The following is a 16542-nucleotide window of genomic DNA, read 5'->3' on the forward strand; positions in this document are numbered from 1 at the left end:
GTCAGTGCTCCGAACCACTGAGCCATCTCTCCAGCCCCTCTTTCTTCTTTCTTTGTTTGTTCCTTTCTTTTTTTCTTTCTTCTTTCCAGGAAAGCCAGAGCCAGCTCTGAGAACTTTCTAGAGTACATTTCCTTATAAATCATGGTCATTCTGCACCCACTCCCATGCCTACAGCTTTCCAAATAGGAAAAGGATCCTCCAAGTCACCCTCAACACCAGGACAGACTTCTTTGCTGGGGACACTAAGTCTGACTCACTTTTCTTTAATGAAGAAAGAAAACCTTTACAGTCACACACTGAACAAACAAGACAGGACTAAAGGAAGGGCCTCCTTTACCATAACTGTTCAATGCCCCACATGGGCTCATGTATGATGCCAGAGGATTACGAAGGAAGTTCATGAGTTCTTTTCTTTGTTCAATAGCCACCTTGGAAAAATGGCACTACCCAGCAAAAACCTTATTTAGTAGCAAAATATATTTTAATGGAAAGTCATCTTTAAGTAATTGAATAAAAACGAAATCCAGGGGTTTTCCCAGCAGACAGTGGAGTATGTACATCTGGTGAGGATGGAGCAGTGTCCGTCTAATATAACTTTTATATAGAAAATGCAAGCATATTTAAACAATGCAAACATGTAAGAAAGGACGTCACAAAAAAAATAACAAAATAGATCACAAAAATTAAAACGTCAACCTCAAGCTTATAAAACAAAACAAGCCCCAGCACCGTGTTGGTCTTTCTTGGTGTGAGTTCCAGGAGCTACTGGAAGGAGATGATCCTGCTTTGGGAGAGGTGGTGGGGTATGGGGTTAAAGCCCGCTTCTCCTTTTCCTGAAGAAAGAAAACAAAAGAAAACGTAAGGAAATTATAGGTTCAAGAGGAAAGATGAACAGAGGTGGGGGAAACTTTGGGGGTGCTCGTGGAAAAGGGGACAATAATCTTAGTCCAGTATACACATCTGCAACAATATGTTCTAGGAAGACGGTCATTTCTGGGGAGAAGGAAGATGCTTGGACACATTAAAATATCACTAAACATTTTTTCAACTTCAATAGTTTTATTGTAATTATATCCCTCAAACATTGGCTGGGATACTTTCTCTCCCTCCCTCCCTCCCTCCCTCCCTCCCTCCCTTCCTTCCTTCCTTCCTTCCTTCCCCCCCCTTTCTTTCTTTCCTTTGTTTTTTCTATAAGACAGAGTTTTATTCTACAGCTATAGCTGGCCTAGAACTCACAGAGACCTTCCTGTTTACCTCTGGATGCTGGGGTTAAAGGTATGCACTGTCATATGGGATCTTGCTAGGACGTTTTCAATAAACTACAGTGTTTATTTTGTACTTTCTGTTCAAGAATATTACTTTTATCATTTGTGTAAATCTTTACTGACTTTTAGTATTTATTTAAAGTGTGTGTGTGTGTGCACGTGTGTTCGCACGCTTATTTTTCTAGTTTTAGGATATGTGCTGATGAAGGCCGCTCAGTACTGTTTATTTTTGAGATCTTGTCTTCTTCTTCAATCCTGACTTGATTATTTCTAGCCTTGGGTTTAGCGAAGGTTTAGAGAGACTATCTAGTTAGCCTGTGATTAACGAAGTTTACGCTCCAACTAGAGATACCTTCTGCCTCTTGAATTCCATCCTCCCACTCCGGAAATGGTCCAAGAGTTTCGGCTCAGTCTTTGTAATAGGCTGTCTTACCTGGAGCAATCGTGTCCTGTCCAGGATGAGAGACAATGGCATCGGTTTGGTCTTACGCATTTCCCGCCATTTAAGCAGGGAGACTGACAAGTAGCTGTGATGAAAGAAATACATGCATTCATTCACTTAATCAACGCTTAGACATTCTAAAGAGGTCAGAGACGCCCACAGGGTAGGACTTGCTCTTCCCCCTGATCTACCACTGGTCATTCCTCACACATTTTACATCTGTACGTGGCATCATACCCCACCCCCACTGAGCTATTCAGGGTGGGGTTAGGGGATGGGTCAGGGGAGTTTCACATCAAGTCCCTATGTTAAGTTTCACCACACTAAGGTCAGCTTTATTAAGCATGCCAAGCCCACTGGGTTCTGTCTTTTAAAATATTTTACTGTGTGCATTATTATTCTGTGTGCAACAGATCTGGCACTTAGGTCTGATCTAAGTGTTTTATATACTCAGTTAATTTATGGCTCTTCTGGAGGGAGCCGGCAATAAAATCTAGATTGACTAAGTCAGACAGCAGTTTACAGGAGAATAAGTCTGTCATACAGAGTGCCCAGGACAACATAAGGTTGGAGAGATGGCTCAGTGGTTAAGAGCGCTGGCTACTCCTCCAGAAAACCTGGGTTTGATTCCTAGCACCTGAAAAAAAATTATACGAATTTAAGGTTTAAAAATATAAAATTAAAAGAGTAAGCCCTGCTGCCAGGAATAACAGGCCATAAAGATAAAGAAAAAGAATGCAAGAGAACTACTTTGCTTATCACCCGGTGTGAGTAACTGTTCTTTGTTCTGCCCCTGTGATGTTTATTTAAGCCCCTACTTGTGCTTTTCAGCCATTGAGTCCTGCAGAGAGCATTCCAGGAAACCTGGCAGTCCAAGCCTAACCAGAGGTGTTTCAAATACAGATGCTTCATCAATTTTGACAAACTTTTAAAAATAATGAGGACCTGAAGACCCTACCCTTCTCCTGATTTAGTAGCTCTGTTCCAGGAACCAGGGGGCCATAAAACCTTCTGGCGTCCCCTTATCTCCTGGAGCCATAAAACAATCCTGTAACTTGTGGTGCCTTCCCCTTTGACACCCCCCAACCCCTGGGCTCACAGCCTCTGCCTTTAAATGCTCTTTCTCCCAGCCTCTCGCTGTCTCCTTCGTGGGATATGTGTCGGCCCAGAGATCTCTGTAATAGGTCTCCGTAATAAACCTCGCCTTTGCTTATTACATCCAAAATGGTCTCTCTGTGTCTGGGGTCCTCGATTTCCCAAGACTTGAGTAAGGGTCTCTCTGCATGGGATCTTTCAGCACCCACATGGTGGTTCTTTCAGCACCCACATGGTGGTTCACAGCTATCTGTAACTCCAGTTCCAGAGGATTCTGGGCACCAGACATGCAAGTGGTGCAGAGACATATGAGAAGGCAAAACACTCCTAACATAAAACATGCGTCCAATAGTCTTTCCTGTGTGGCCAGGGGACGCTTGTCATGCTCTTTTAAATTAATATATACACATTTATTATAAATATCAGCATCAATTAGAATTAGAGAACCATAATTAGAATTAAAATTAGTCACAGATGAAATCCTGAAAAAATGTCCAAAGATCTAGTATACAGGCATCTTTTTCACAAGCCTACATCGTGTGCACAAGCCTGTCTGTTAAGTCTAAACATTGATGAAAGTCTATTACCCACAAGCTCAACCGGTCAGGTAAGTCCTTACAGGAAGAATATCAGATAGCCATCGAGGGAGGGCTGGCTATGAGTTTTACTTTAACACAGCAAGGCAGGACCTTTCCTGCAAGAAAAGCCCACGCTTTATAAAATACGGCGACCTCTCCGCTAGGCAGGTACCAGGAATTAGGACCAGGGATGAAGAGGAGCATGAAGAAATAAATGCCAAGCTTTCCCCCTGAAGGACGCTCTTGCCAGGGAAGAGTAAGAATGGGCCAGCAGGATATACTTATTTATAATTTAATCAGAAAATGAGAATACACACACACACACACACACACACACACACACACACACACACACACACACACACACACACACACAATGAGATCAGGATAAAACCCAACAAAAGTAAAACCAGAACATCTCAATCCGACTCCCCGCAGTTTCCGTTTGCGGGGTAAGAAAACACAACTTACTCTCAGGAGCACGGTGCGAGGAGACCCCTGACGGAAGTCAACACTAGCAAATGTTCTCACTCCTCAACCGCTCCCTCCATCCTACTCACGTCCACCCGGTCACTCATGCCAAGTAGCTTCCGCACGGTGCCATTTTCTCTCCGGTACACGCTCTTCCTTCGTGATGCACAAATTTGTCTTCAATCTAGCTGTATTTGCTGGGTGTCCAAACTATCATGCCTTTTGGACTGCTGCGCTACTGTGTTCCAGACTCCTCAGGTTCCACTCCTTGCCTAGACAGCAGCCTGTTTATCCTGGCTCCTCTAGCTCAGTATGTGGTGTTGGTTTCATTTCCTGAGGTCAGACTAGAAAGAGTGGCATCACCTCCCTCTCTCCCAACCCCCCTCCCGTCAGATCTGTCACCAAGTCGCGCCGATCCTCCTTTTCCAGCTTCTCACAGAGCCACCGTGTTTTTGATTTTCATTTCTCAGTTGTGAATTGACACGTGGTGTTGGAAATTGAACCCTGGTCTTCTGGAAGAGCAGCTGATGCTCTTAACCACCGAGCCATCTTTCCAGCCCTGATCCATCACTGAGTACTGTTCCTGCCTAAAACCCTCCAGGGCTCTTGTGCTCTCCTGGAACAGACCAGCGCCTTGAAGCTGCTGCGCGCACGTTTCCGGATTCGATCCTGTCCATCTTTACAAGCCACGCCCCCTGTGTTTCCTTCAAGGCTTCCGTCAGACGTGACTGCGAATCAGTTAACACAACAGTCTGTACTATAAGTCTGCACGCTCCATGCCTTTGAATGATCATCCAGTGATCATTCATGACTGTTGGCCTGGAAATGGAGCTGAGAATTAACTAGTAACGGCTGGATAGGATCCAAAGAAGAGGTCATTTACCAGCTGGTAGGATTCAGTAGGGTGTGAGAGACATTGTTCTGGAAGGATCAAGATGAGGTGCCAATGTAGATGGCATTCTTTAAGTGCAATTTCCTGAAAAGCAGTTTTTGGTGGTGATCCAGTTTAGCACTGATAAATGGCCTCAGAGTGGCTGGCTGGGACCCTTCCGTTGTGACACCACCGCTCAGTCCAAGTTCAACCCATCTGTCTCTCGTATGGTTTCATGAAACTAAATCACGAACACAAACCGTGGGAGGAAGCTTACCTGTATGACAGCGGGATCCAGTCCAGCCTGCGGGGCAGTCACACCGATAAGGGGCCACACAGCGCCCACCATTCAAACAGGGGAGTATGCATATTGCTAAAAGAACAGAACAAAACAGAATAAAAAAAAAAACATTAAAACTGGGTTGAAAAGCATTGACCGTGATACTCATGTTCAGATCGGCTCAAATGTTCACAATCCATTTTGCTGGAGGAGAAACTAGACAATGGCCCCCTAGAGGATCTCCCTGTATCACTCTGCTTATTAATGAGTGTCACTGGGAAAGCACATCAGGGTGGAGATCCTGACTCAGATGTAACCACTGAGGCCAAAGGCACTCTTTCCTGGAGGACACTCTGTCCTCACTGTTTGCTGACTGCTTTGCTTCCGGTCTTTGTAACATAAGCAGCACAAACTCCATTGATCACCATTTCAAATTCCTTTTGAGAACTGTGTGAAGTGCAGCCTCAGACTTCTTGAACTGCACGTGAGAGAATGGGAATTGGCTGGGAGGTCCCATAGGCTCTTGCTTGCAATATTTTAGTAGTGATATGACGATGTCTTCTTTTTCCTAGGAGCCAAGGACTGATGTGGAGCATGTGAAGTCGTTGCCTTGCATGAACTAGGAACTGGTTAGAAGGGCGGACTCTCACGTTGTCCCATCTTTGGTCGACTGAACCAGATTCTACATCTTAAGGCCGCTCCAAGGTGCTTCTATGCAAATTAAAGTATGCGATCTCACCTCTGTTTTGTGCAGAAGGGCAGGTAAATGCTCAGCAAATTAAGCTGGCTTATCCTGGCCTGTGACTTGGGTATCCCAGAATCGTGGGACCCTAAGTATTTATCTCACTGAAGCCTGGGAGCCAGCCCCACATGAAAAGGAATGAGGAGGGAGAAGGAAAAACTGTGGCAGCTTTAAAAAATATTAGCCATTGTGAAAACCCTTGATTTGATGACTTAATCACAGCCATTACTCATTTTCCTTTAAAAAAAAGGGTGAAAAAGTCACATTGAATAAGTTTTAGAGTCGGCCTTGAGTTCAGCAGGGAAAGAGCCCAAGAGGTGTAACCTGACTCCTGTCACATCAGGGACTCAGCAGGGCCTCTCCACACACGCAGCTGTATCCTTATACATCAAGACATTGAGTTAACACACGTTAGTCTGTAAAATCATTTAAAAGAATTCACTGAGGGCCATCCAGACAGCTCCACAGGTAAATGCACTTGCTAAGCAGACCTGATGACTGAATTTGATCCCCAGGACCCTTGGTGAAAGGAGAGAACTAACTCCTGAAAGTTGTCCTCTGCCTTGGCACATGCGTGGGCACAAATAATAAAATGAAAAAAAAAAAAGGGAGCTATTTATACACCTTTGATAAACCAAGCGTAGTTTAAGCATGAAAATTCTGCTCATTTACTAAACATCATATAGATTAGGATTTGTGACTTTCCCTATTTTCTTAATTAGGAGTGGCTTTCTCATGACTAAGCGTCATGGTGGACTCCCATGTTTTCCGAAAGGCGCAGTGCCCTGTGATATGCACAATTATTCCAACTGTAGCAAAGACTGTGGCCAGATAGCACTGACCTGAGATAAGGGGAGAGAGGACTGTGACACTCACAAAGCCCCCTCCTAAGAAGACTCAGTTGCTGGGCGCCAAGAGGCTCGTGAGACACTAGATGAGGCAACTGCACTTTCAGGGATAGATAGATACTATAGATGAATTTTCTGCAGCCCGCTGATGTGTTAGACCTGTGCATGCTGGTCCGCTGCAAGGGTTTGAGGCGATCAGTTCCTTGGGACAGCAAAGGCAATTCCCAGGAACTGTCTCTCCTAAGCCTGCAGCTTCTCAGCAAATAAAAGGGGCTCAGAGCAATGCTCAAGGCCAGACTCACGCTCTTCACAAAGTCGTCCCATCCAACCGTCTGGGCAGGAGCAAGCGTTTGGTCGTTGGCAGACCCCTCCATTCTGACATGGGAACCGGCAGACAGCTGGAAAGAGAACAAGGTGATTCATGATTCCAGGGAATTCTGGAGAGCTGATACTGAAGAACGGGGCTCATTCACAACTCACAAATGACTCAGGCTTTATGGAAGAAAAATTCAATTGGACACTAAGAAAGCATTTCAACATATGAGGAGAGGCACACGTTGTTGGCTGTTACCGTCACGCTGCCCTCATCTCTATGGAGGCGAAATGATCAAAGGCAAACCGTATTGACAACTTAGAACTTGATTGTTTTATACATGGATTATAAGACATGCATAGTCAAGCTAATTACCATTTGTTAGCACAAGTAATTACCGGTTGTTTTTCCCCTCTTCCCTCTTCCCCTTTTCTTTCTTTCTTCCCTCCCTCCCCCTCCCCCTTTCATCTCTCCCTGCAAATTTCAAAACTACAACACAATATTGTTAACTTTAGGAATGCATTAGATCTTCAGACTGCGTTCATCTTAACTAACAGACACTTTATATTCCCTTTTCCCTCAGCCCCTGAACCAATGCTGCATTCCACGACTCTGAATTTGGCCATTTTAGACTGCATGCTCAGTGTCACAATTCTTGTTTTTTTTGCAAATACTTTTAGAATGAATAAAGCAACTGTGATTTCAAAGGAACATTCAGATGTTGTCAGGAAAATACAAGCTCTAGAGCACCGTACTTGGAGACATATTACTTTTTTCCATTTTGAAGAAATGTACATGTTTTCAAAAAATGTAAATTAGCAAGTTATAGAAAACGACTAAGTGGCTAAGACAAATTTAAAGTCAAGCAAAATCAAAGGGGTGTGTGTACTAATCGTTGGAGGTCCACATCTCCCTTCAACCTCACTGGGAAATGATTATTCAAATTTCCCCTTACCTCTGCAGATAGGAGGTGGTGTCCATGTTCCATTTTCTAGGCATACACTCCTGAGGGAACCTTCTAGCATGTAGCCACTGTAACAGGAGAAGGTGACCATGTCCCCATATTGGTAATGCACACCTCGAGCAATTGCGTTTTCCACATGAGTTGGAGGACCACAGGAGATTTCTATAGGAAGACACGGATAACAATCAAGCCCTTCCAGCTCACCCAGACAGAACACAGCGTTACCATGAAGACTGAATCAGGTTAAAGAGCATAGAGAAACCACATACACGAGCTATTTTCTACCTGTGTAACATGTCTAGAATGCTAGGAACTGAGAAAATAATCTGCAGCTTTAGTCAAATTAGGTGACAAGATAACCGGGTCCCTGGCCTGGGATTCAAATGTCTAAAACCCAAGGACGGGCAGCCCAGAACAAGAGTGAGCTCTCTGACCTTGCCAATGAGGTGGCTGCCAGAAAGGTAGAAATAAAATGTTTATCAAATTAGTACAGGGGATAAAGCGTGATAGCCTACCATTTCAGAGTAATTAATGATCGTGGATTATGAAATGTTGTTACTGCCAAAACCAGGGCCTTCAACCCAGTGAGTGCTCAATGTGGGTTTAGAATATGAATGGATGCTGGTACTAGCTGGTGGCTACGTTTCATAAAATTCAAGACCCCTTTTTGATGCTGCAAAGTGTCTCTGGGGATCTGTGTTAGATTGAGTAACCGTCCTTCCTCCCCCCCCTTTTTTTTTCTTCAAAGCTATATGTACTGTATATTTAAAATCGAGATTATTATAGCTGCTTTTGCTTTGAAGATTTTTATAAGACATCTCAAGATAATTGTGGGGTGCTTTGACCACAGGGCTGAACTCCAGGTTCTGCTGGGTACCTAGTTAGTGCAAATGTAGCAGGTGGTCAGACCTCATGAACTGCCTTACTGAAGGCCATTTGTTTGTCACAGTGTTAGCCAGATTTGGTAGAGGAGAAAAGAAGTTTGTCTGATGTTTTTACATTTTCTTTTTTTTTCTTTTCTTTCTTTTTACTGAAAACATTATTTCTCATAAACTATATCCTGACTACAGTTTCCCCTCCCTCTACTCCTCCCAGTTCCTCCCCACCTCCTCTCCCCTCCAGAACCATTCCCTTTCTGAAGCAAAGAAGTGCAGGCTAACAGGAGCCAGATGTAGATCTCTCCTGAGAGACACAGCCAGAATACAGCAAATACAGAGGCGAATGCCAGCAGCAAACCACTGAACTGAGAACGGGTCCCCCATTGAAGGAATCAGAGAAAGAACTCGAAGAGCTTGAAGGAGTTCGAGACCCCATATGCACAACAATGCCAAGCAACCAGAGCTTCCAGGGACTAAGCCACTATCTAAAGACTATACATGGACTGACCCTGGGCTCCAACCTCATAGGTAGCAATGAATAGTAAGAGCACCAGTGGAAGGGGAAGCCCTTGGTCCTGCCAAGACTGAACCCACAGTGAACTAGATTGTTGGGGGGAGGGCAGTAATGGGGGGAGGATGGGGAGGGGAACACCCATATAGAAGGGGAGGGGGAGGGATTAGGGGGATGTTGGCATGGAAACCGAGAAAAGGAATAACATTTGAAATGTAAATAAGAAATACCCAATTTAATAAATATGGGGAAAAAAAGAGAAAAGAATTCTGAGAAACAACAACCAAACATGATGAAATAAAATATAATACTAAAAACCAAAAACCATCACACTGAGGTTAGACAAGGTAGCCCAACAGCGCAGAGGAAGTGCCTGTGTATCAGAGCCTGAGAAGACATAAACACTAATAAGGAAAGTTGGACACATGATGTAATAAACTTCCTGTGAGCTGTGTAGTAAGATGAGATGCCATGAAAACGTCGAGGTAAATGTGACTGCGCTTAGAGTTGTCAAAGTATGAGCCACAGTGAAAGCGGCATTTGTACTAGGCTAGAGAGTGCTGATAGACCAGAGCTGGAAGGTTTCTAAAATCCAGGCAACCGCCTGTAGAAAGATCACAGGAAACTCAAGCTTGGCTTATAGCACTCTGGTAATCAAAGCATGGATTTCCGGTCACTTACATGGGAATCATCTGGTATTTTTTAACACACATTTCTGGGGTTTCTGACTTGTGAGCCTGCACTGAGCTTTACATTTTAAAGCACCCGTTTGCAGGAATTAATATGAGAAGCAGGTAGGCAGGATGTGGAAGGTCGCTGCCCAGGCAAAGGAAGGATACGCGGTTTTAATCCGAAGACTTCCTGTCCGATAGAAAATGTAAAAGAGGCTGGAGGATTAACAATCATGGAAACGGCTCCTCTCCAAGGCAACCTGTGATCCACTCTAGAATACTGACTGTCAGGCATGCATGGAAAGAGCATTTGTAACAAGCACACGTCTCTCGCTGCTCTTGCTTCCAGTGGCCTGAATGGTAAGCGCCAGGGAGCCAAGAACCAAGGTGCGGATGCGTGGGCAGAATGAGGCCACTTGGCCTGATGCCCTCCGGGCAGGTGGCTTAAACTAGACTAGAAGGCCAGAGAGAAATCTGAAGGATGCTCGCTTCTCTCCCTTTGGGTAGTGGTAGATTTCTAAGTGTCTAGGAGCAAATCCTAAAAGCAGAGTATGGAGTTTTCAGACGTGTTCTCTCTCTGTCTCTGTCTCTGTCTCTGTCTCTGTCTCTCTGTCTGTCTGTCTCTATGTCTCTGTCTCTGTCTCTCTGTCTGTCTGTCTGTCTCTCTGTCTGTCTCTCTGTCTGTCTGTCTGTCTGTCTCTCTCTGTCTCTCTCTGTCTCTGTCTCTCTGTCTCTCTGTCTCTGTCTCTCTGTCTGTCTGTCTGTCTCTCTCTGTCTCTCTCTGTCTCTGTCTCTCTGTCTGTCTGTCTCTTTCTCTGTCTCTCTCTGTCTCTGTCTCTGTCTCTGTGTGTATGTGTGTGTGTGCATGCATGTGTGTCTATGTGCGTGTGTTTAATAGTTTCTAATGCTGCAGCACACTATTAGCTAAAAAACTTGGTGTGTGTTTGCGTGTGCGCGCGTGTGTATGGGTGTGTATGTCTTTGAGCTACTGGGCATCTCTTTTCATCTAGAGAAACTGCTGATGCGGTATAACATCAACTGATTTATTCTAGAGAACAAACTCACAAGATAAGTATTATTATTACAATTAACAAACGAGAACCCTAAAACTAAAAGGACGCTAGGGCATTTATGTAAGTTCAGAGTTAAACTTCTGGAGGCTAGAATTCAACCCCACTAGTGTCTTTATGTGCGTGTGTTTTGTTTCCTTATTTGAAGTACGAGTGTTATGAAGATGGAATATACATTGAGCAAAATATTCTTATGGAGTCGAGAGCGTCACATGGGTTAGGCCCAGTGAACATTTTTATTGACTGCTGTTGACAGAGTAGCTCAGGCAACAAGGAAGATAAGTGGTGTGATGTTGGCAGAGAGATGTTTAAAATGGAAGCAGGAGGTGGTAGTAGAGGTCAGGAGATAGTCATAGCAGGCTAAGTCTGATTGCGGGAGGCAGTGTTGTAGCATGGGTGGACTCACATGGTGCTGGGCCAGCAGCCGTTCTCAAGTTACAGCTCCTGGACCAGCAGTATTCCTCCACCTATTTGTCACTGTGAACAAAATACGTGTGCAGAGTGACCTAAGCGGTGAAGGGCTTATCTAGGCTCACAGTTCCATATGGTTCAGTCCATGGTTGTGGGCAGAGATGATTCTTTACCTCATAGAGCATACAAGCAGTACAAGCAGGAGAGAGAGAGAGAGAGAGAGAGAGAGAGAGAGAGAGAGAGAGAGAGAGAATATGAGAGAATGAGAATATCCACGGACAAGGAACCGTCAAGATTCTGCCCCCAGTAACCTTCCTCCAGCTTGGTATCACCTCCTAGAGTTTCCAGCACTTCTCAAAAATACTGCCACTAGCAAGGGACCAAGCACACAGACCACAAGTAGATGAGGGACATTTCCATAGTCAAACCATAACAATATCCATAAGCAACACCCAGGAACTATTAGAAAATGATGTTATCTGGCCTCATCCAAAACCACACAGACTCAGAAACTATGGGGTGGCACCCAGTTATCTGTGTTCCAGTGAGCTCTTGAAGTTCCACTGACACACGCTCAAGACTGAGAAGCATCTCCGGGTAATTTTGTTTGCAGGAAGTACCTGAAACCTATTAAACGATACTGTGAAGGAAGGCTCTGATGATGTGGAGGAAAATATGTATTTTCAACTTGGTGTCTTGCTTTCTCTCAGTAGAGCACATTTTGACAAATCTACTCAGAGAATCCTAATCTTCTAGTCAGGGAGGTTTTAGCTTGGTCTGGAAAATTCATTTAAAATGTTCAGTATTCAAACATAATTGTTTCTCATATTAAATGCCAATGCAGATGATGACTAAAATAGTATAGAGATCCAACTATGCACAATTAATAGAAAATGACTTCCCAGGAAGGGAACAATGGCTCTTGCAAGCCCAGGTTCAGTTCCCAACACCTACATGGTGACTCACAACTACATATGATTCCAATTCTAGGGGCTCTGACATGCCCTCCTGTGATCTCCACAGTCACCAAACATGCACATGGCACACAAACATATATGCAGGCAGAACCACTCATACATCTGAACAAATTCAAATATTAAAAAACTGTCGTAAACAGAATCAAGCATTAATTAACATAAAACAAAAACAACCCCCCTAAAACTTTGGCCAAAAATGATGACTCAGCAAATAAAAGTACTTGTAAATCATGCATGAGAATCTGAGCTGGGTCCTTTGGACCTGATTTCCCTGTGACCTCCATATTTTTGCTTTATGTTACACCCATTCTCTCTCACTCCACCCCTCTTCCTCTCCCCGCTCCATCTTCCCTTTCCCCCCTTCTCTCTCACACATTAACTGTAAATAAAATGTATACTCTTTTTTTTTAACAGAAAAAGAAAAACTCGGAGAGATAGGAAAACCTTGCATACTCATGGACTTCACTGGGCTCTGCCCGTTGACTCACTTTCACATCTGGCGTTTGTCTGTGTCCAAGTCTCGTCAGGGTTGCACGTGATGATGCCGTTGCCTTTGAGCAGGAAGCCTTCTCTGCACTTGATAGATACATTCTGGTTGACGTAAAACTCTCTCTCAGAAAGGAGGGCATTCTCAGGAATCACAAAAGGAACAGGGCATGGATTTGCTGTAAAAGATGAGTCAGATGTTTACTGAGCTGTCTTCTCATTCTCTAATTTATCTCTTTGAAGACAAAGTAGAGGCCTACAGAGCATGGGTCTTCAATGACAATAATAATATAAATTTTAAGACGAAAATGGAGTACTCTGGCCTCAAACTCCTGCCCTCCTGACTCAGTCCCACCACGCCCAGCAAAGGGTTTCACGATTTAGAACTTCAGGCATCAGCCCAGATTTGCTTTCCACCCACATAAAATTATTTGTGAAGATTAAATATCAGGCATATAAGAAACCAAGGGCCACACTGTCTCTCAATATTTGATGAGTGTCAACAGCATGGTGAATTCTGTTGAACTCCATCCTCTTACTGAACATGCTTCAGGGAGGACGGGAGTAGAGAAGCATCAGACCTGGCCGTGCAGGGTGAGCCTGACTTCAGGCCTGCACTGTGAGGAACAGAATGACAGGACCTCATGCTGTATTTGTGGGCCTGATGGTAAAAACAGGATGTTTCCACAGCTTAGAAGGAAGCACAGGACGTGTCGCTAGGGCTCGACTTTGCTCAGAGCAAAAGTATGCCACACATACGGACACAGGCTTCAAGCTATTTCGGTTGTTCTGATTTTAAGTGGAAAGTAAGTTTTGCTGAGGTAGGGCTCTTCTGAATTCTGAAGGCTGTGTTCACGCACTACAGTACTTTACACACTAGTCAGAAGCCTTCTCACGCTGTATTCCATTTGTATGGTTTTCATTCAAGTGGTCAAATTATCCTTATTTACCGCATTTATATGTTATATATTAACATTAGATTTTAACCGTATCTTCTTTCTTTCTCCCCCTTTCTTCGTGTCACTGGAACTCACAATATCTTCGTTTCAAAATGCTTTCATTAATTTGTAATTTCTATTAATGCTTGAATTTAATCAGCAGAGGAATCTGATAAAAGCTGACTCGTAGACAGGCTGTTATAATATATCGTAAGTAGAGTTCTAAAATATCCCATAAAGTTGGGTCTGATGGCCACAGACGGCCTTCCCGGGACTGATCTCATTTATCAGTATTTCCCCTTCAAGCAGAGATATGTATGAAACTAGCTGTGGGGCAGAATGTGATTAAAACACCCCCTAAAGTCAACACACACGTTTGCAGAGGGGAGCCAGGTGACTCCAGGTTCCATTTGCAGTGCAGTGTGCCTCAGGGGGCCCTTCCAGGGTGTAGCCTCTGTGACAGGAAAACAGCAGGCTGGGTCCAGATGTGGTGTTTTCCAAGACAGCCTTCCCATTGGGAAACTCAGCCGGAGCCTCACATCTGCTCTCTAAAAGGAAGAAAAGGAAGAATGCAGTCTGTATTAAATACTTTCCCAAATCCCTTTGGCTTCTCCTGTTATATTTGCTTTTTGAAAGTACTCTGTGTGTGTGTGTGTGTGTGTGTGTGTAGTACTCATATATATATATATATATTTATATATTCACCAAACACACACACATATATATATATATCCATATAAACATATATGTCTACTTATGAATGAAACACAATAACATTCATTGATACAGAGAAAACATACTGCATGTATCTGTTGAATTACCACACGCTCACGGTGAAGATTGCTATTTAGTCCTGCGTAGTTCATCTGTCTTTATGTATTTTGCTAAGAGGGGTGGATGTTGTGGGGTAGTTTAGATGAACACGTGCATCAAATAAAGGAATCTCATGGCCGTGAACTTATTGTATAATGCCAACCTTACTATTGTTCTTACAACACTTGGTTTGTAAGACCAACTGAAAACACAGGATTCTCAAATAAAATTGAATGTCCTATAAGTAGCATTTATTTTAGAATAAATACTTCTTAAAAATATTGTGTGGCCCATATTTATATTAAGATTATTTTCCACCTGAAATTTAAATTTAGCCGACTGCTGCACATTTCTCTCTCCTAAATCCAGCAGCAATTCTGGAATGAGTTCAATAATCGCTAAAAGAGAGTGAGTTTCAGGAAAGCTAAAGAACTTGGTCAGGGCCACTCTGCTTATAAAGACATCAAACAGTGTGGGTTGAGATCACTCAGGTGGCAAAGGTGACGAAGCCGAGCCCTGCGGCCTGGGTTCAGCCCTCGGGACCCACATGGTGGAAGGAGGAGTCACCTCCCTAAAGTTGCCCTTTGACCTCCAGATGCATACGGTGGTTCACGTATCTCTACTTTTCCATACACTCAAAACAAAAAAATAATTGCTTACAAAGGAGATCGAAAAGGTAAACTTGCTGTGACATAAAGTAGGGAGGTCAAGGGTCAGGAAGAGGCAGACATGAGCGTGGGGTTAGTTAGAGCAAAGTCCATTTTATTTGCTTGGGGGCGTCTGAACTGTAAGGATATGATACTAGCTTGTATTACAGCTATAGGATAGAAAAATGGCATGAACACTTGAGAAATGTCACTGCTGGGGATGTGCTGGAGAAAGCAGGATCTAGAACCTTAAAAACTGGGCTTGAAGGGGCTGGAGAGATGGCTCAGTAGTTAAGGGCACTGACTCTTCCAGAGGTCCTGAGTTCAATTCCCAGCAACCACATGGAGGCTCACAGCCATCTGTAGTGGGATCTGGTGCCCCCCTCTGGTGTGTCTGAAGACAGAGACAGTGTACTTATGTACATAAGTAAATGAATCCTAAAAAATAAAATGGGTTTGAAGCCTCATTTTATAATTTTATGGAGACAGAGATGGAGGTTTAGGCCAATAACTTCTATTTTAGCTTCATGTTTGGCCTGAAGGCTCTTGTGTCAGGGGTTAAGACTCAGGTTAAATGACTCAGGATTTCTGCATTATGTTTTGCAGAGTGGAGCACTGGGCTTTTCCAACTACAGTGCGTGGATGTCAGCTTAGGAATCTGGTTGACACCCATGCTGGTTCATTAGGATTGGGATGGACTCAGACAACATACGTCAGAAACATTCTTCCCTCCGCCTTCCTTCAAGCTCCTGGTTCTCTGTTCTTGCTCTTTCTCCCATGGTATTTTATTTTCTAGTCAGTTCCTCTCCTGTATAAGCAGTATAAACAAGTTTGAACCAGATCACTGGTACCTCTGGGCCTGCTCTGGTTTGTACTTTTGAGAAATACTGGTCAAGGGCATCCTACAATGTCATGGGCTTCCATGGAATCTGCTAACATACAAAGAAATTCAATAATTTCATGAATTATGTAAGGAGCTACAAATCAGGTTCTCTCTGTCTACCTCCAAAAGTATTTGTGACTTTAAGTATACCTAAAGTGTATAATAGCATATCAAGATATTAATAATTTTTACTCTGAGTGGGTGACCTGTTTGTGTTGTTTAATCTTGAACTTAGTGTGTATGACTAATAACTTAAAAATGGCCACTCATTAACACCATGAAGGTTTCCATGCCAGACAGGTGGGATTCCTCTTTGTTCCTTGCTCCTGTTCCCTGCACAAACATTTTCTGAACATGAGCAGTTCAGATAGCACGCTGCTGGGGTTGA

The 16542-nt window shown here is 43.6% G+C and overlaps 1 protein-coding gene and 1 long non-coding RNA gene across 4 annotated transcripts in view; one reads left to right on the plus strand and one right to left on the minus strand.

The window, feature by feature from the left end:
• Positions 1 to 457: 457 nt before the first annotated feature.
• The window catches only part of Svep1 (sushi, von Willebrand factor type A, EGF and pentraxin domain containing 1), a 176770-nt gene continuing 160685 nt past the window's right edge, over positions 458 to 16542 (minus strand). Inside the window, exons 42-48 of one of the 2 annotated variants that reach the window (NM_001419684.1) lie at positions 14186 to 14359; positions 12876 to 13052; positions 7861 to 8031; positions 6895 to 6990; positions 5000 to 5095; positions 1699 to 1792; positions 458 to 833 (exon numbers count right to left, since the gene is read on the minus strand). In NM_001419684.1, coding sequence (NP_001406613.1) covers positions 812 to 833; positions 1699 to 1792; positions 5000 to 5095; positions 6895 to 6990; positions 7861 to 8031; positions 12876 to 13052; positions 14186 to 14359 — 830 coding nt within the window. In that variant the 3' untranslated portion in view covers positions 458 to 811. The remainder of the gene's footprint in view (positions 834 to 1698; positions 1793 to 4999; positions 5096 to 6894; positions 6991 to 7860; positions 8032 to 12875; positions 13053 to 14185; positions 14360 to 16542) is intronic. The other variant, XM_039111040.2, reaches the window with a different exon arrangement.
• Positions 4467 to 14768, plus strand: LOC102546532 (uncharacterized). Of its 2 annotated transcripts, none has more exons than XR_592526.3 (3): positions 4467 to 4740; positions 5575 to 5764; positions 12802 to 14768. It is a non-coding gene; the product is annotated as an uncharacterized LOC102546532 (long non-coding RNA). The 2 variants fall into 2 exon arrangements; XR_005504784.2 differs by having other exon boundaries at positions 4473 to 4740; positions 5575 to 5707.

The sequence above is a fragment of the Rattus norvegicus genome, chromosome 5, assembly GCF_036323735.1.
Source record: "Rattus norvegicus strain BN/NHsdMcwi chromosome 5, GRCr8, whole genome shotgun sequence".
NCBI classification, from domain to species: Eukaryota; Metazoa; Chordata; class Mammalia; order Rodentia; family Muridae; genus Rattus; species Rattus norvegicus.